The 20,484-nt window shown below is 43.5% G+C and overlaps 1 protein-coding gene across 6 annotated transcripts in view; it reads right to left on the bottom strand.

Annotated features, from left to right (window-relative positions):
* Positions 1 to 6,849: 6,849 nt before the first annotated feature.
* The window catches only part of ABLIM2 (actin binding LIM protein family member 2), an 85,111-nt gene continuing 71,476 nt past the window's right edge, over positions 6,850 to 20,484 (bottom strand). For 5 of the 6 annotated variants that reach the window (XM_044418210.1, XM_044418204.1, XM_044418205.1 and 2 more), the window contains 7 exons: positions 18,797 to 18,849; positions 16,067 to 16,211; positions 14,324 to 14,388; positions 12,985 to 13,039; positions 10,393 to 10,400; positions 9,871 to 9,951; positions 6,850 to 7,920 (listed from right to left, as the gene is read on the bottom strand). In XM_044418210.1, the coding sequence (XP_044274145.1) occupies positions 7,807 to 7,920; positions 9,871 to 9,951; positions 10,393 to 10,400; positions 12,985 to 13,039; positions 14,324 to 14,388; positions 16,067 to 16,211; positions 18,797 to 18,849 (521 nt within the window). In that variant the 3' untranslated portion in view covers positions 6,850 to 7,806. Of the gene's footprint in view, positions 7,921 to 9,870; positions 9,952 to 10,392; positions 10,401 to 12,984; positions 13,040 to 14,323; positions 14,389 to 16,055; positions 16,212 to 18,796; positions 18,850 to 20,484 lie in introns of those variants that run through there. The other variant, XM_044418207.1, reaches the window with a different exon arrangement.

Genomic DNA, 20,484 nt, shown 5'->3' with positions numbered 1-20,484 from the left:
CCCTGGCTGCACCATCACAGGGGAAGCATGCCCTGCACCCACGTCCCCTTGGACAAGGGACCATACGACACCACCAGGCTTCTTCGTTCAGCCTGCAGGGTTAGCTCAGCAGAAGCAGGGAGCCGGCATAACACTGGGGTGAGAGTGTCTGCTAAGATCCAGGAAGGAAGATTCAGTTTAAAAATATGTACTTCGGAAGCTCACTGGAAGACTGAGAGACAATTACTACTCTCTTGGCCAAAGTAACCTCATCCTCATAAAAATTGTGAAGATAAGGGGTGTGGGGGTGGGGGCAGAGGCAGAATGTTGAGCTCCTCAAAGGAAAGATGTGATGAAATTAATCCATGTGCCTTCATGGTAATGAAAAGTGGAGCTGAGAGACATTGTGGATGCCACTTGCCAGGCTGAGGATGTCTCTGCTGGTTGGCTCCATGGCATGCGCATGGTTTTGGTCACAGGTTGCTTGCCCACTGAGGACTAATCTTTTACACTCCCAAGGCAGAAACATCACACAGGCAGAGAAGTAGACTGTCAATCTGCATAATCAATGTTACTTGATTACGATAATAAAAAGCAAAAACAACATTTTCATTAAAGAACTTGTCTTTTCTCTAGAGCAGCCTTTCTCAAGCAAGGTCATCTGGGGTTCCACTGGAGTTTGTGGGAGCATGCACACATGCACACTCTTTCACAATTAGACATCTGCGTGTTTATAATATAAACACAAGTCAAACTGATCATGTCAATAATCTTAATAGATTAATAATTATTACAGTATACTTGTATATCCTTCCCTTGCTCCTCCCCTAGCTCCATGGGAAGGAGGATGAGGGTATCCTTTAAGTTCAGTGTGGAGTGAGACAAAACTTCTGACCGGCTGCTAGCTGCTGCTGGTCAAGACCTCTGAACCACTTCTCATAACTGGGGGTGTAATTGTTCACATGCCTCTGTATGGAGTTGTATGTGTCGTGTGGGGTGGGAACCACCTCCCACTCAATGGAATAGTTCACCATCACACTACGCTCCTGATTGAGATCGGTGCCAGAGGTGAAACGGCTCACTCCCTGCTTGTAATTCATGGGAATGCCTTAGTACCAATGTCGGTGATGTCATTGAGGAGGTGATCCTCCATGTGCGGGTTTTTTTGTTTTTTTTGACCCATATGGGCTTCATGTAAATGACATGCTGATTGTGCCACATCATTCTGGGCCAGAGAGGGATCATGCCCTTTGGTGTGCCTGTACTACCCTACCTCTGTCGTCACATAGGACCGAATGTGGTCAGTGGGGTTGATGCTCCCAGCCGTGTGTATTGGAAACGTGCGGGAGATTATTGTATGGCAAGGAGTTAGGTTTGACATGTCTCATTTCCCCTCATATTGCCCTTATCAAGTATGTTGAGTCTTCAGATATACAATGGAATTATTTATTTATTTATTTATTATTTATTTGGAATTCTTATATGCCGCCCCCTTCGCATAAGCCTTGGTGCGGCTTCCAACAAATAAATATCAATACAAATACATAAAAATTGGAAACATCCTGGCAAATAATATAAAACCAATAAATAATCAGCAGTTAATTAAAATAACTTTTAAATAAAAAGGTCTTGGCGTGGTGCCGAAAAACAAATAATGACGGTGCCAGGCGGACCTCTCTGGGGAGCGCATTCCATAAGTGGGGCGCCACTGCAGAGAAGGCCCTCCTCCAGGTACTCACCCTCCTAATATCTCTCACAGAGGGTTCCCAGAGAAGAGCCTCGGAGGCCAAACTCAAGGGGCAGGAGGGCAGATATGGATGCAGGCGCTCCTTTAGATAACCAGGTCCCAAGCCGTTAAGGGCTTTGTAGGTGATAACTAGCACCTTGAATTGGGCTGCGACTTTGATGGGAAGCCTGTGAAGCTGACGGAGGACTGGGGTTATATGAGAACAATGCCCAGTCCCCATCAGCAACCTGGCAGCTCTATTTTGCACCATCTGAAGTATCCGGACCATCTTCAAGGGCAGCCCCATGTAGAGCACGTTACAGAAATCTAATAGGGAAATAACCAATGCATGTGTCACTGTTGCCAGGCAATTGTTCTCCAGGTAGGGATGCAGCTGATGGATCAGCCGAAGCTTAAGGAAAGTGCTCCTTGCCACCGCTGTCACCTGAGCTTCCAACAACAGTTCTGGGTCAAGGAGCACTCCCAAGCTGCGGACCCTGTCCCTAAGAGGGAGTGCTACCCCATTCGAGACAAAGTCCAGGTCCCCTACACTGAAGTCAGAACCGCCTACCAACAGGACCTCCGTCTTGTCTGGATTGAGCTTCAGTTTATTGGCCCTCATCCAGCCCATTACCTCAGCCAGGCAGCGGTTCAGTATAGCCACTGCCTCACCTGGATTGGTTGAGAAAGAGAGGTAGAGCTGGGTATCATCAGTGTCCTGATGATTCCGCAGCCCACAACTCTTAATGACCTCTCCCAGCAGTTTCATGTAGATGTTAAATAGCAAGCAGGACAAAATGGATCCCTGCGGAACTCCATGGCATAGCTGCCATGGCGCAGAGCCATAGTCCCCCAACACCACTTTCTGGAATCGGCTAGCCTATCCTAGCCAACTCCCAATCCTGCTAGCCTATCCAGAAGGATATCATGGTCGATGGTATCGAAAGCTGCTGAGAGGTCCAGGAGGACCAACAGGGACGCACTCCCCCTGTCTCTCTCCCTGTACAGGTCATCATTCAGCGCGACCAAGGCAGATTCAGTACCATACCCGGATCTGAAGCCAGACTGAAATGGGTCCAGATAATCAGTTTCATCCAAGAGTGCTTGGAGTTGTCCCGCCGCCACCCACTCTAACACCTTGCCCAAGAATGGGATGTTGGCCACCGGTCTATAGTTGGTGGCCATCTCTGGATCCAGGGATGCCTTCTTTAGAGGGGCAGGTAGCCGGCCGTCCCTCAGAGAGGCGTTGACAACCTCCAGGATCCAGGCCACTATCCCATGCTTAGCTTTGTTAAGTAACCAAGATGGGCAAGGGTCCCATAAGCAGGTGGTGGGACGTACTTGTCCAAGCACCTTGTCCACATCATCAGGCTGCAATAACTGGAACTCATCCATCAAGTTTGGACCAGACGGCAACATTGGCACCTCCCCTAAAGGCTCTGAGTCACTAGTGGAGTCCAACTCGTGACGAATCTGAGCGATTTTCTCCTTAAAATGCTTGGCAAAGTCATCACAGTGGGCTGTCAAGGGTGGTACAGGGTCTTTCTTGGGGCTCAGATGAACCAGTCCTTGTACCACCCGAAAGAGCTCTGCTGGACAGCATTGTGAGGAGGCAATGGAAGGGGAGAAGAATTTCTTTTTCGCCGCCCTCACTGCCACAGCATAGGCTCGATAATGAGCTCTCAAGTGTGTTCGGTCAGATAAATCCCGTGATTTCCTCCACCTATGCTCTAGACGTCTCCCAACCCGCTTCATTACCCATAATTCAGGTGTATACCAGGGGGATGAACAGGCTCTGCCAGGCGGGAGAGGATGCTTAGGAGCGATCCTGTCAATAGCCCTGGTCATTTCCCTATTCCACAGTTCAACCAGAGCATCGACAGGAGCACCAGCCTTATCAACTGGAAATTCCCCCAGAGCCTTCAGGAATCCATCCGGATCCAGGGGCAGACCAACACAATCAGGTCTGCACCCTTACAGAGGGAAAGGCCACTCTTGAGCGCAAACCTCACGAGGAAGTGATCTGACCATGACAAGGGAGTCAGACATAAATTCCTCACCCTCAGATCCCCCTCTTCCTGCCCTGTCGAGAAAACCAGGTCCAGAGTGTGTCCATGTTCATGGGTCGGGCCAATGACATGTTGTGACAGCCCCATGGTCATCATGGAGGCCATGAAGTCCTGAGCCGCCCCGGTCAGAACAGTCTCGGCACGGAGAATGAAGTCCCCCAGGACCAGTATCTGGGGGGTCTTCAACACCAGGTCTGAGATTATCTCCGTCAGCTCAGGCAGGGAGTCTGTTGGGCAGAAGGGTGCACGGTACACCAGCAGAATCCCCAATCTGTCTCGGTTGCCCAACACCAAATAGAGGCACTCTAGACCCGGCTTCGAGAGAACAGGAAGCCCCGGGAGGGAGATGGAAGCTCGGTAAACTAATGCAACCCCCCCTCCCCTCCCCTCCCCTCCCCTCCAGGCATGGTTGGTGCTGGACCAGATACCTGGGCAGGCACAGTTGAGAGAGGGAGACATTCCCCCCCCCCCCCCAGGTCTCTGTGATGCAAGCCAGGTTGGCCCCCTCATCCACAATCAAATCATGGATGAGGGATGATTTATTATGGACTGACCTGGCATTAAGCAACAGAACCGACAGGCCCTGGGGGTGGTTGATAAGCCTACCTGGAACCCTCCGGCTGGGGGAATAACCAGAAGGGGGAACAGGTGTCAACCATCTGTCCCTCCTTCTTCTACATCGACTCTTAAACCCCCAACACCATAACGTCCATTGCCCATGACCACCCCAATGGCAGCGCCCATGCACTCCCCAGGCAACCTCATAACTGTGGCCAAGGATGAATCCATTAAAAAATTAGGCTAAAATACAAGTTAAAACCCTTAAAAACTCCCCAACCACCCCATACAAATTACGAATTCCAACCACCCAACCAACCAACCAAGTCCCTGGCCAGCCCAGCCCCCGCACGGCCCCAAATGGCGACGACTCCCTTAGGCCAACGCCCTTCAGCCGCCGGCCCCAGCCGCATACAGCGAGTTATGTGTTTTGTTTTTCATATATTGTTTTACATTCCCCTTGCCAGAAGGGAGTGCTGTGCCCCAGGTGTAGAGCATTCGGGAGGATCCTAGATTAGCTATCTGGAGTTGTTTACCCTGTGTTGGCTCAGGGGCCAGGGGCCAGGCGTGCATAGAATGGAGGTTTGTGAGCCAGATGCACTCAATTACTCCATTATAAAACCAGTGGGTTGAGAGCTTGAGGTGGAGAGCTTCTACATGGATCAGGTACTGGATGCTGTGTGATTGATGGCCTGCGGTCTCTCTCGCTGCCCAACCGGGGTTCCTGGCAGCTGAAGGGGAGAAGATACTCTTGCAAGGTATAAATACTGTTTTGTTTGCCTGCAGATACTATCATTGCTTAAATAAAGCATTGCTTTTCCTTCACCTACTGGTGTGTTCATTGCCTCCAAATCCAAAAGAACCCCTGCCTTTGGCAGAACACTGTGGACATGCTTGTTGTGAGAGATGCCCCCCACCCCCCCAGTGTCCTCCTGCAGGATGTTCTTATCCACATTGTTGACCACACCTGTCTTCAGGATTGTAGGTTTGCATCAGAAAAGGTGCATCCAAAAGATATCCATGCCCATGTGGATCCAGCAGGAGGCGGGGAAGAAAGAAAGCTCACTGTGGCTGGTTGGCACTCAATGGCAACCTATTTATCCCATGACCCCTCCCACGAGAATGAAGTTAACACAGTCTCTACAGTGTTGAGACTGCAATCTTGTGTCACACACAAATGCATTTATGGGAGAAGTAGGAGCTTGAGAAGTGATACATGCAAATAATCCTTTAGAAGCATACTTTTTTTGTAATATGTGCAGATATGTGAAAGAATAACCAGGTGGTTTAGATACTGTATGAGACAGCACTGCACAGTTAGGAGTTGCTTTAGAACATTCCAGATGGTGAGGGGAATGAGAGATGTTAAGGGGGACAGTCAGTATCCCCATATTACTAATGATTCCATCTCAGTAGTGAATAGTTTTCATAATAGCAAGTGGGAGGCCTGCTCTCCTGTGGCGTGCTGTAGTGATGGCGAGAGAACCTCCTGGAGAGGCCGAGGTCAGTTGGTACAGAGGAGATCTATATTTTTGTGAGGAGGGCTCCCAAGGTAGCTGAGAGCATGATTTCAGTGAAAAATATTCCCATTCCTGAACATCTGATGCTGAACCAAAGCAGTGAATATTATCAGGTGAATTTTATTCTTGTGGGAGTTGTAGTTTCTCCAGAACTGGCTCAGCATTGGCACTGAAAGACCAGTTTCACACCATTGGTCCAAGCAGACGATGGCTGCAGCTGCTGATACAAGGGCTGGTACTCCCGATACCAGGACAGTCACCGTGAAATCATCTCATGATGTTTCCCACTGGAAGAAGTTAAGAGCTGTAGCCATTAAAACATATATTATTACTGCAGATAAAGCCCAGGTCCGTAAGCAGAAGCCAGCTGAACTGGGCCAAGTCTGCCTTTTGTTCACAGTTCCCATGGAGCGTTGCTGTTCTGTTTCTCCTGGCCTACCCAATGGCAGCCTGGTGGCACACACAGGCACAGCACTCGTTCCAAGACAGAAGTCGGTCAGCCTGCCTTTCAGTCAATCGTATTTTCCAGCCACAGCACATACACTTTTTAAAGAAGTCCACGAGAAGAGAAATAAAGATTCATCTGTTCATTATCCTGGGAGGGGACACAGATTTTTTTATTTTTTATTAACCATAAGGACAGAGAACATTTCAAATGCCATTTCATTCTGTGATGAATGAAAAGAAATGGAGAGGCAGGTGGAATCTACAACGGAGATAGGTGGGTCTCTGGCCTAAGTTTGTTTAGCTTCAAATTACTGTTCTGCACAGATACAGAACCCATATGTGGGACTCACATAGATCAAGAAGAACTACTTAAGAAGTATGCACCCACTCTAGCATTTCAGAAGTGTCTTTATATAAGAACATGCCCATGCGTAAACAAATTATTTTTATTACTGATGGGGTGCTGTGAATCATTTTGTATTTTGCCTCTTCTTTTCACTGAAACAATACCTCCGTAAGTGAAGCAAAGAATGGCGCAACAAACTATATAACCTTTAGTTACAAAACAATATTTTTAATGTGGACACCAGTGTATGCATAGAATCAAGATCAGTTACACATTCTTTGTACCAGAGTGAAATGTAGAAAAAATAGAAATACAGAGTCAGAATTGCACAGCTTTATGACATTTCTACACAAAAATTACTTATCTTTCTGAAGTGAAAATTAAATTTCAACATGATCCCCAGCTGAGTGTATCCGAAGTACTCTGTTTTAGTGGAACTTTGTCCCTCTACATAACTCACACATTTTAAACCATGTCCTTCATATAACATGGGTTGTAAATTTAACTGCCTGTATGGTAATCTGGACACTTTTACATTACAGTCTATTTTTGCTAAAATAAAAGCTTCAATAGTTATTTTTTCCATTTGCTACATTACTTTTGAAACAGTAGCTTATATCTGAGTGAGAGAATGAGACTTAAAGTGCTTTATTATAAGTTTGCATTTATTCCTAAGATGTCACACACAAACATTGGCAAGGGTGATATACTCACATGCTTTTCTTTGGCCTTCATTACTTTTGCTTCAAAGTAAGCACATTTCTTTTTCTCCTAGGGAAGGTTTTTCCCCATCTCTTTTTTGATTTTGTACATGTTTTTCTCACTAGTGCAAAGTGTAGAAATAAAATGGTAGCTGGCTATAATTTGTTTGTTTCAGTAAAATTACACATATTTCCTTCCTATTTAAAATTATTTTTGCAACAAACACAGTTAAAGCAATCATTAATTTAAAGCAGGATTTGTTATTTTCTTTAAAGACCCAGCAGTTACTGAGATATTCATCTGGGTCATGCAAATACTACGTGTTTTTCCTTTTTGCTTCTGCTTCCCTGCGCCTAACACATGAAGCTGGACAAAGGGTCTATAGCAAGTGCACATGACAACTTGTGGCAAGTGTGTAGTTTGTTTTCATTAAACACATTTCTGCTGGTCAATGAGAGGCTAGAAAAGTAAGGCCTTTTTCTTTAGCTCATTCCGTTTCCAAAGTGCAAGCCGTTCAAATTGTTCGATGCTCATTTTGAACACTTCCTGGAACTCTTCAGGGGACAGGTGCCGCTGGAAGAAGAAAGGAAAAGAAACAAAAGTGGTACTTGTAAAATAAATGTCATCCTATTTATATACTGTACAAGAAATAAATATGTGAAGATTTGTATCAAATTCACAACATCTTTTTGGAAGCATCTATATAAGAAAATGTATATAAAATTTTCAGTTAAACTCCTTCAGAGGTCTTGAGTTCCTGCACTAAAGTAGTACCAACTTAATACTGCAGCAGAAATGAGAGACACAAGAATGCTGTGCAGCACAGCATCTCCATCTCCATGTCTCTGACATTGCTCCATTTCAAACTTTCACCCCCACCAGCAGCAGCCAACAATGCAGCAGAGGTTTGGGAAAATGCACAATAGTTTGCATACAAAGATGCTTTGGCTTAGGAAGCAATTCACTCCTCCCATTTTAGAACACCATTTCCCTCTTTCCTCTTCCCCATTACGGCATTCTGTGCCCTCCTTGCAAGGCCTTCTGGAGGGACAGGGGATATTTCCGAACAACACTGGGCAGATGCAGCCCAGTTACTAAGGAGCCCAATCCTCAAGACAGGCTTTCTGGGAGAGGGGAGGCAATGGTTGAAGGGAGAAAGAGGGGCACTTCTTAAAGCCACTTAGTTTTAGGATCCAAGCCAGTGTGAGATACCATTTAAGAAACTGCACACAAAGAGGAAGGAAAGAGGGGACTGGGATGCTTTTTCTAACCCCCACTCCAGCCCTATCTAGGCATTCATTGACTTGCACAAAGAACTAAGCTATTTAGGAGGCGATGGGCACACACACTCCAGCATCCCTGTGCGCCGCACTTCCATGTTCCACACAAGCCTGTTCAGCTGAATATAATCTCTAAGCCCCCTTATTAAATATTCTTATATAAGAATCTAATTCAGAGCGCCATGCATGATGAGTGGAGGTCTGCACAGAAGTTCAGCAGGCAGGAGAGAGAGGTCCTGCTTTTTTCCCTGCACGGAACCCAAGGTGGCTTACACACTCCTCTTCTGCTTCATTTTATCTGCTCAACAGTCTGTGACTGGTCCAAAGCTGTCCAGCAAGTTTCATGGTTGAATGGGGACTAGAACTGCATCTCCAAAGTCTCAGGCTTACATAGTAACTATTTCACCATAATGGCTCTGATGCACATCTGTGTCCCTCTATATACTTCTGTGCTATGCATAACCAGGCACAAGCCTGTGATGGGGCTGAACTAAACTGAGCTGTTACATGCTAAAAAGAGAAAAAGAGAGCAATAGCATTGGAAAGAACCAAGTAAAAACAAAACCAGAAAGCAATGCACAGGGAAGAAAGAAAACGACATAAAGAAACAGTGTGGATTAGAGTATACAGTAAAGTCAGTAGAGAAGACAGGGTCACGAATTTGAGAAATTGGATATCACAGAAGAAGGCCTTGTCCCATCTCAGCAGTCGGCACTTCTGATGATGGGGAAATCAAACAACTCAGCGGGTGGGCAAAAGCGGGTGGGAAACTGCAGTGCTTTAACTATCCTGTTCCTAAATAGTGGAGGGCTGCAAGTGTAAAACATTAACATTTAACGGGCAAGCTCTAAAAAAAGGAAAGTCAACTCAGCAGAAGGTGGAGTTATTATTGCAGGGAAAGCAGCAATCATGCAACAGAAACTGTTGCATAATCTTCCTCCTTACTAATTCTAAACAAATTTTCCTCCTTAGTTTCCATCCTTAGCAGGGGTTAGAAATGCATGGCCTTCCAAGACTGGCCTTCCAAGTTGTCCACCCCACCTTAGGAGACTCTGGTGTTCCTCATGTTGTCTCCTGAGCATGAATGAAACCAAATTTGAATGGATTCCAGGAGAATTATTTTCTGACATATTGGTAATAGTCAAGCCCATTCTTTGAAAACATACTAGGGGATTTTGCCAACCGCAATCAGATCATTTCAAACTGTGTAGTTTCGAGAATTATAAGCAGATGCCTTTCTTACCTCCAACCTGGTTCTATCAACATCCTTTGGTAGTTTCACCCGAACTCTGTTTGTTACTACAAGTGTTTCATATGGATAGACCTATTAATAAGAAAAGGTAAAATGCCTAGAAGAATGTAAATGATACATATGTGTATCTGCAATTGATGCACCATTTCACATGAAGGAAGGAAGGAAGGAAGGAAAACAAGAATACGATAAACCATGCTCAAAAGGGGCTGATTCAGGGTCACCCAAGATATTTTGCTGACTGAGGCAAAAGGAAGGGCAGGATGGCACCCTCTCCCCATTCTGGACTGGCGGCTGGCTCTTCACCATGGCTGGAGCGCAGCGCATCTGAGGTGGCAGGTTCACTGAGCAGATGCCACCGCGTCAGCCGCCTGGCACGCTCTGCTCCGTCTTCCAGCACTGCTCCCTGCTTCCCAGCCTCTGCAGCAGGAGGCAGGTGCTTCCATCTACCCAGTGGCAGACTAGGCTTGCAGTGATTTGCAATGTTCTTCCCGTGCTAACAGCACATCTTACCTTGTATTCTGAAAGAGACCAAAAATAAAGAAACAGTGTTGATTAGAGTAGACCTGACTATTGTCCATATGATACATTAGGAGAATTAATTTTGGTATTATTACTTTACACTTGTGAGTGCTGTCAAAAAGATTTAATCTGTGAAAGCTCTTCATATGGAATCAAACTATTCAAATGGTCCTTACCTGATATTTCTTTCTTTCTTTATTTATAAAATTTGCATGCTGTCCAATTACTAAAGTCTCCGGATGGCTAACAGCAATATTGACCAGAAACAGACATTTACTGCATGAATACCTGCTCTGGAATATCCCTAACGGTAACCTTATTGGCATTTCTGGTATATGGAGACAACACTGGGCCAAAAGGCATTTCAGTGACAGGGTCTGCATGACATGGAAACCCTTCTAGCCAGCTTGTCTCAGTGTGCTGCCACACCATGCAACCCTAAACTGCTTCACACAGGGTGGGATGTTTGTGGGCAGCTAACTACCTTGACAGCCCAAGGCCTGTTTTGGACTGTCTTCCAGTCCTGGGTGAGAGCACGTGAGCTGCTCAGCAAGAGAGGCAAAAGCCTTGCCACTCTGTCCAAACTCACTCAAGCCACTACCAGTACCATCAGCCCCACACACCAACCATGGATATTAACCCAGAGAGGGTGCAATACATTTGTTTATTTTATATTCCCTTGGTACTTGCTATTAAGGGAAAGCAAAAATGTGAAGACTCTTTGCTCATGAAAGGGAGTGATCTGGCCCTGACTCTTCTTTCTTCAGGAGGGATCTTTTCTCATGAAAGGGAGATGCTCATGAAAGATCTCTTTTTAGTCTCTTAGACCCTCCTCTACCCTTTCTTGAGACTGTAGTTGCTTGGCAAAGTAGAAAAGCCCAATTTCCAGATAAAAAAGAAAGAAAAAGGAAACACGCTGCAGTGGATTAAAAAGGGCCACAAGGACAGTGGGGAGAAGAGGCTTTAGGCACCAAGTTCCCTGGGATACCAGGTAAGGACTGAAGGGGAAAGCTAGCCAACTGTCGTGAGCTAGGCATCCCCTCCCGAACGAGAGAGGCACTTCAGCAATTATTAGAAGAGTCTTTATTCCATACAGAAACAATGTATTCACAAGTCTCGAAACCCGCACACCTGGGGGAAAGTTGACCCCTTGCTCTGCCCCCTTCCCAAAGCTTTGCTTATGAACCCTTCAGGGCTGGTCTCTGGAGGGGCGCGTGTTCTTCCCATTGAGCTCCTAATTGGTCTAGCCAGCGGGTATGTTGACAGGCCCTTGTGTCCACGTTTCCTGGGGTGTCAAGTTCTCCTTCTGAGAACCCCTCCCCAGCCTGTTCTCCATTGGCTTCTTTCCCACAATCAGGAGTGGGAGGAGGCTCAGTGGTTTTCCTTGAAGTGCTTTGCTCCAGCACTGGCTCAGGCTGGCTCACCGGGAGGAGTTGGGCAAATGAGGCCTTGCTACTCTCAACAACTCCAATATCAGGGTGAGAACTATGAGCCACAGCTGGGTGAGTTATTCACTCCCCCTCCTCCGAGTCACTATCCCCACCAAAGGCCTCCATTTCCCGTGCGCGCCTGGGAATCTCATCCAAGCGTGCATGCACGACACGCACACTGGGGTCAGTTGTCTACTGGGCATACCATGTTGGTCGTTCAATGTGGCTTATCATGGAATGCAAGCAAACCCAGTAAGATGACAAACACATGAAGCAATACTGGACAGAAGAGAGTCTGAGGGGAAGACACGCATATGAGATGGGGACCATGTATGTCAGCAGTTTCCAGTGCTTTCACAGACTAAGCAATAGCTTTAACGAAAAGAGGTAATTCATTGGCATGTTGCCAATGTTGTGATAGCAACCCACTGTGGGCCGGTGTTCTGACTGACCAGTTGAAGACCAGCGATCTAAACCAGAGGGCAGCAACAGAGCATGCATGGGCACAGTGAGACCGACAAAGCCCTAATAAGGCAGCAGGAAGTCAGCAGATTGGGAGCTCTTCCAGTCTGGCACCTTTCTACTCCTGAGTTAAGGCTTGGGGCTGCTGAGGGACAAGCAGCGGAAGTGAGGGATCCCAAGCACGGGGATAGAAAAGCAGGGAAGTGACAGGGAAAGAAAGGTAGGAATCCAAGGAAAGGGGGCAAGAAAATGTGCCTGGGGCCTGAAATAATGAAAAATATCACATCAATTCCGAAAAGGTTGTTTATCCTTGCTCGAAACCATCCCTGAGGATCTAAGAGCAATGGGAGCAACTTCATTCTCAGTTGACTTCTCTGACTCAAGTGGTCTGAATAACCCTAATGTTACTAGTTCAGAAGGTATTTATGCTAGTGGTTTGATGTAAAGTTTGTAATTGCTCCATTAATCCAAACTCAGTAAATTTTAAATGCATCCTACATTGTAGATGTGTGACTGAGGGTCCAGGCACAGTTCCAATGTCATCTGATGGTTGTTGCATAATGAGTTGTGGCAAGTATCTGAAGTTTCTGCAGCACTGGCAGAACTCATCCTGGGATCCCACCCACCCTCTTTTTGTTTGCAAGGCAGAAATCAGGTGGTTGTGCTGACTAAAATGATGGTGTAAGTATACCTCTCTTTCCCCAAGCAGCATTCTGGTCCGTGTCATATTGGGTCATATTTGCAGGCTAGAAGAGAAAGAAAGAAAATTTTGTACAATAATAATGTTTGTGGAATTCTATCACTAGCTGTCCTTCATTCATAGCTGTCAAGAAGGCATTAAAACAGACCTTTGTTTTGAGCCATGTCGGATATTTCCAAACCAGGTTTTATATCCTGCAATTAATTCCCCAGCCTCAGACACAGAATATTACAGGAGTCCAGATAGAGTCATACTCAATGAGTAACTTAGTCATGTTTTCCTATTCAATTTGTATTATGATATTCTCCCTCCCTCCCTCCCTCCCTCTCTTTCACACACATACACAGAGAGAGAGAGAGAGAGAGGGCAACACCAAGTTGTTTATCAGTTATTGCCCCTTTTTGCACCATATTTTAGTAGCAGCCATGGATTGATTCCTAGCACTAATTACTGCTACTAATTCCTTTCTTTTCTTAAAGGCAACACAGAGTTGTTTATTAATTATTTTCCTTTCTTTGCACCAGTTTCAGTAGCAGCCACATAGTTACTAATCAGTAGCCGCTAATCAGGACTGATTCCACAGCATATGGAAGGAGATTTAACACCTTCCCTCTGTGGCTTGACCTTATGAAAGTATTCCCCTGATGCTGCTTTTTGCCCTGCAAGGGAAGTTGTTAGTGATGCAACAGAGAGCATGTGGGACAGGGCTTATGTTGCTCAACCTAAGTTACACATTTTGTGTTGAGGAAGAAGCTATCATACTTAAGTATGTGTGATTCTGTTTTGTTAAATTTTATTACTTTAAGTAAGCGCACACTTTGTAATGCTCAGCTAATGACTTCAATAGATTTCAATGAGTAAAATGGCAAAGATGCTTTCTCACTTGTCACAATGGGCAAGAAGATGTTAGGACACTTATTAGTTTAACTTGATTATGAAGTAGATTAGAAGTGTGCTTGGAAGGTAAGCAGAATAACGTGTAGCCATGGTGGGCATTCATTACCAAATAGCTAATGTATGGTTGCAGAAAACCCCGCTGCAGCTGGTGGAAGGAACTGTAGCTCAGCAGGAGAGCCCATGCCTTGTTAACAGAAGGGACCTAGGTTCAACCCTTGAGAAATCTGTCCAAGTTAACAAAAAAAAAGAAAAAAAAAAGAAAAAAAAAGAAACAACCCTAAAAAGTCACTGTCAGGCAAAGTGAACAATTCTGGGCCTGATGGACAATAATCTGGCCCGGCACAAGGCAGTTTCTTAATCACAGACAGCTAAGTAGTTCATCCATCTGATCAAGGCTAGCACTGTTTATGTATTTAGATATTTTTATGTCTACCTCTACATGGTGTAATCCATTCTTTCCATAGTCAGGAAGAGAAGCAGATTTGGAATATGGAAATCCTATATAAACGACACAGAAGAGAAATTTTGTAAAATATAAGGTCTTATATGGGCTTTGATTACACATGAGCAAAAGAACCCATCTAGAGTATTTAAGTTATACTGTAAAAAATAAACAGGCTTTGTCAAACAGAAACATGTATCAGATTTATTCTAAGTTCATGTAAAATGTACCTGATTTTATGTTATTTCTGATTTTATTTTAGCAAGGTACTAGTAAACTTAAATATGGATGGAGTGCACACTAGAAGTGGTTGGCTGAATTGCCACTGAATTTCACTTTTCTCATCATACTACATCTAAAACAGAGGAAGGCAGAGAAAAAAATAAATGCTTCATTGATTGTGATACAGCTGCTGAGGGAGTGGAACAGGTATGGCAGCCCAAGTTTATTTCTTCTTTGAATTTTTGCAAGACAGCAGATGGAGAGACCAGAGAAGCCCTAACAATTATTTTACTAGCACAGTTCTGTACAAACTTACTCAGAAGTAAATCCCATTCAGTGGAACTCAGTCCTAGCTAAACATGCATAGGACTTCAGTCTAACTGAGAGAAGCAACTGGTAAGACTTGGAATTTTTCCAATGAGGGGAATTATTTATAAAGAGACACATAGAAAGAAAAGTCAGGGAGGGAGAGAATGAGAAAAATTTCTGATAGATTTGATAAATCTGTGACTGGCAAGCAGGAATGGAGACCAGTTCTAGTAAGCTTGCCTCTGAAAAATGTGTACATCAGGTCTATACTCCAGTTGTTTATCAAGAAGTGGACTTGAGAGATGATGACTTTCCACCAATAGCTGAAACCCTCAATTCTTTCTATAGCTTCTTTCACCCATCTATCCCTTCGTTAATCGCACTGCTACTGTAATCAGCTTTACAGCCTCCCCTGATTACACTGACCTTTCAAAAAAACAAAAACCAGCCAAACAAAAACATTGAATAACACTCAGCTACAATGCACGGCCAACACACTGCTCCAACTCCCTCTCTTACCAGCATAACAGGTATAACAATTTTGAGCTTCTTTGTGGGGCTGGCATAACATAGCCATACCCATGACACCAGGGCAGAGGCTTCTATGTCACTAATGGTGGTAGAGAAACAGCAACTCCAACCTGGGTCACTATGAATAGTAGGTATTATCTATAGGTAAGGAAATTAATGTGTCTGTGTCTACTGAACAAAGGGCTGAGCCAAAATGATGGATTATGTTTCACAAAAAAGACTGCACCATATGAAATGGACAATAGTTTGGAGCAAAGGGTCTAGCCATTCAAAGTGAGAGCAGGCAGCTGTGGTGATCAATAACAAGGAGCGAATTCTCACATTTTTCATCTCTACCAGGACCAGATCTTTTATTAAATGAATGGATCTTCAACACCTATTCAAGGTCAGCCATCCCCAGATATTTTGCTCTGGTTCTAAGAAGTGCTCTTCTGTGCCTTGCCTCCACTACATGGCTGATAACACCTCAAGGAAACAGGCTGATTCCCCTATCGTATCTCAGCCTTCGTGCCATAGGCACACATGAATTTCATGCTTCACATTGTTGGCTGAATGTGTATGTGCTGAAGTCTGAACTCTCACTAGAGGCCTAGACATACCTTCACTGCACTGCTCTAAGTGATTGTGTTAATAAGTTCTTAGTCCTTTACTAGAAAACAAATCAATACTTACGCAGATAGAAATTGTTTGCATTATTGTGCAATCGCTGAAGTTCTCTATCTGTTCCAGGACTTTGTGGGAGTGATTGAGTATCCAGAACTGGAGAATTTATTCTGGCATCCATATCCCCTTTCAAAGGCAGCCAGCTGGACTTTAGCTGAGGAGAACAAGTCCCTGTTTCAGGCATTTGATACTTTACAGCAAATTCAGAAAGATACAGATTATCTATGTAAAATATCCATGTAAAATTAACATTTCAAGTTATGTTAATGAGGAAACGTAACTTGAAACTAGAATGTTAATGAGGAACATAACTAGAATGCTAATGAGAAAAACGTATTTCTTGTTGATCACAATGGCAGAATACAGTACCAGTTTTCCATTTTAGAAAGTGTATTAGGTTTGCTTGATGAAATTTCAGTTACAGAGGTTGTTTAACTGCCTCAACAACAGTTCAATTGCAGGACTTGGGTCTGGTGTGTTATTCAGTCTCTAGTCAGCTGTGAGGAAACCTCCACATTCTCTACTTTACAGAGAACAGTGCAGCATTTTCGGTCCAGAACTTCTGCTGCCCCAATTTAGTCTGATATGGTAGCAACCCTGTGCTAATAAGCACGAAAAACAGTGTGACATGGTTCCCTGAACTTTGGGGCCTTAATGGAGGTTGTGAATGCAGGATCCACCTCTGCCTTGTACTTAGGTTTGTTCTGACAAATTCATTCTTTTTAAGTCTCACCACTTGACCTTCTGAGAAATGATTATCTGGTGACTGTGTGAGAATGCCCATGCTATGCCCTGAGGATTCCAGAAGTCCCCATGGGCTGGTTGGGGCCCCCTGATTATTCCAGCCAGTCCCACACAGCAACAAACTAGGACATCAGGCCAATTTACAATGCCAATTCTTAATATTCTTGCCCATTTGCAGCTATATGCCCCAGTTACAAACCACCCATAGCTTTGTCAAAATCTCCTTTTAAAGATGACCCACAATTCTGACAACTCTCAAAACTTTTTCCTCAGAAAACAGGGGTGGACGGTACTTCTGCACTTTCCCAAACAGCTAGAGTCACAGGGAAAAGTTCAAAATGAGTCCTTCCCTAAGGAAAGAACTATCAGGGAGGGAAAAAGGAAAGGCTCTTTCTGCAAAGATATCACCACCCTTTTGCAAACAAAGATCACCCACACCTTTGCTTTGATTGCTTGCCTTTTGACACCTGACAAGAAAAAGCAAAGGGAAGAAAAAGCATATTTGGACACCCTTTGTGTCTAGGCTAAAAACATCTTGCTATCACAGCAAGCCAGTTCCAGTTGCCTCCAAGTGCTGTTTGGGAACTTGTGGGGTGGCTGGCACTGGCCCAGGCAAGTTGAGCAAGAGGAGCAAGGGGCACTGCTGTTCTGTCCAAACAGCTCCATAACTGATTCCTGGTACCAGAGATGGGGCTGGCTACCTAGGTTTGAATGGTGTAAGAACTCATCAAACCACATAAAAATCCATGGGTTATCAGAGTGACTTGTTACCCAGAAACACATTACCATGCTGGAATCATTCTTGGTTCACAAGGCACAACAACCCATCATGTTTCTGAGTTAAAGTGGGTTTGACCTGAGGTGACTCTGCTGATTGCTTGAGGGAAGAAACCATCTTTGTGATGGCTGACCTAGTCAGGAATTCAGGAAGACCAGAAAAAGTGAGCTTGAAATAACTGCAAATGCTCAAACATTCATCAGTTTGGCTTGCTGCAGGCATGATTATCTGGAGCCATTATTTTGAGGGATTTGCAATTAATAAATTTGATTAATGTTGCTGACTTACTTATAAAGTATATTGCACTTTGGTAAGGCTGCCAGCACACCACCACCTGAGAGTTCAGAATCACCACATCCTTCGTATATTTTACTTTAAAACGTTACCTCAAAATGTCTTTTTATCAGTCTTAATTGAAGCAAAATATCATTAATACTGATGTTGAGATTACATTGGCCCTTACAATATGCAATCAGAGGTAGCTGGCTCAGTTATATTAAATGGAGAGTGCTGGCATATTTGACATTGATCTGCTGAATCTTTTAGTAACCATTGCTCAATGTTACACTGAGAAAATAATTGTGCCTTAATGCATAAAGTCTAAGTGATTAACATGTAGAACATGATCTATAGTTCCAGGGTTTTGCTTAATTCATAATCAGACATATATGTTGAATGTGAAAAAGCTGTACTGTATAATACATGGGTGAATTCACTATGAATGTCATTATTGTTATCTGTATTTCCTTCCATGGCAGTTTAGAGTCATATTCATCAAGGCTATGCTATTTTTGCTGAGATATATATTTTAGAACTACTTACCTGGAACAGTCCTACTATTTTTAATTAGAATCATTTTAATATGGTTTCAATCTATGCTATCATCAATATTTAAATCAAATTTGCTGCCAGTTCAAAGCAAACCAACATTTATTTATTTAAAAATTTATAAACTGCACCAATATAGATAGGGCTCTTTGGGCAGTATACAATCAACCATATAAGAAAACCATATAATAAAACAAGTAAAATGCAAAAATATTACAATTTCAGCAAATACATAGATCATGAACGAAAATTATTTCAAACAAGTATAGTAGATTAAAACAATCAATAAAGTTCACAAGAATGCAACGCAATACATTAATAAGGAAAATACAATTAATAAGCATCTCCACTGCTATAGAAAAACATGGTTCCGGTGCCTTCTAAATTACCTTCCTGCTGTCTTGATCAGAGCTCCCACTGTCACCATCTGATTTCCTTGAAGCTAGACAATAAAAAAGAATTTCCAGAGTAAAAATAAAAATGTGTTATTACTACAAAGGGTACTCAAAGCCCAACAGATTATGTGCTTGATGCTGAAAGAAGAGGTCCATGTGAGGACTTTAGTTGACAGGTGGGCCTATTGTTAGGGGTTCTGATGATATCTAGATGGTAAGATTTGCATTGACAATGGGTGATCTTTTCCATCTAAAAACCAGTTCCCCATCTTTTTACTTTTAAATTTTTATTTTCTTTTCCCTCCTGTATGCCAAGGGATTATTATTTATGGACTCACTGTAGGCAAGACCTTGAAGGCAGTTCCTACTTAATTACTTTACAAGGAATTATAAAACAAAGGCTAGAAAGTGGCCAGCTATAAACTTGGGTTTGTGAGATTATCTGCTGAGACTGAGATCACCAACGTTGGAAAAACAGACCGGTGAGATAAAATGAGCAAATTTGTACTTATGTGTGCAAAGTGGAGTGCAAATATTTTTTTAAAATTAGTTGCCATCGTTTTTCCTCCCATTCTTGAATATACTCAAGGTATTTTGAAAAAATTACAAATTTATCATCAACTTCTACCTGGGACAGCTCGGCAATGTTTGTGAACTGTGGAGCGGGACTTGATGCAGTGAATGAGCTGATTGGAATTTTGCAGAGAAGAGAGGACAATGATTCTTTCTGTCAGTTGCCATTTCCCCCTTTCTTCCTATACTTGGCAAGCATTGGGGGAACTTTGAGGGAGGTTGTGATGTGTCATTGCGCAATTTGATTTGAATTTGGTGCAATTTGGAGACATTGTGACCATTGGAAAAAGCAGGATAATACTGGATTTCAGTCTTCTGGATGTTTGGGAACTCTGAACATTCCTTTTCAGTGTTTTGGTTGAGCTGAGTGGAGAGAGGGGAATTCTGACATAGATGATCTTATGGCAGAGAACTCACAGTGTGATAGGTGTCATCTGCTAGACTTGGACAAAGGCTGCAGATCAGAGAATTTGAAAGAACAGTTTAAGCTAATAAACTAATCAAATACTAGTAATGAATATTAAAAATAATATTTAGAGTGTGATTAATAAATTCTTAGTTAAGAATTTAACATATTAAATCTTTCCTTTCTGTTCCATTCTCTCTTTCACTCCTTTCTTCCTCTCCTTCTCTTTTAAATGTATTATACTATTTTTACATAAGAAAAACATTGCTTCTTAGATTTTGGAATATATTGAAGTTTTAGACTCCAAGTGATAAAAAATGAAAAAAGTGTATAAGATGTATACTTACACAGAAGATCTATACAAGAAAGAGCTTAACGTCCCTGAAAACCATGATGAGGTGGTCACTGACCTCGAGCCAGACATCCTGGAATGTGCAGTCAAATGGGCCTTAGGAAGTCTGAGCAACAACAAAGCTAGCGGAGGAGACAGTATTCCAGCTGAGCTATTCAAAATCCTAAAAGACGATGCAGTAAAAGTGCTACACTCAATATGCCAGCAAATTTGGAAAACTCAACAGTGGCCACAGGATTGGAAAAGGTCAGTTTACATTCCAATTCCAAAGAAGGGCAATGCCAGAGAATGTTCACACTACTGCACCATTGCACTCATTTCACATGCTAGCAAAGTTATGCTCAAAATCCT

The sequence above is a fragment of the Varanus komodoensis genome, unplaced genomic scaffold (genome assembly GCF_004798865.1).
Source record: "Varanus komodoensis strain SLA01 unplaced genomic scaffold, ASM479886v1 scaffold9, whole genome shotgun sequence".
Classification (NCBI taxonomy): domain Eukaryota; kingdom Metazoa; phylum Chordata; class Lepidosauria; order Squamata; family Varanidae; genus Varanus; species Varanus komodoensis.
The sequence above is the reverse complement of the archived record's forward strand: the minus strand, read 5'-3'. Positions and strand labels throughout refer to the sequence as shown.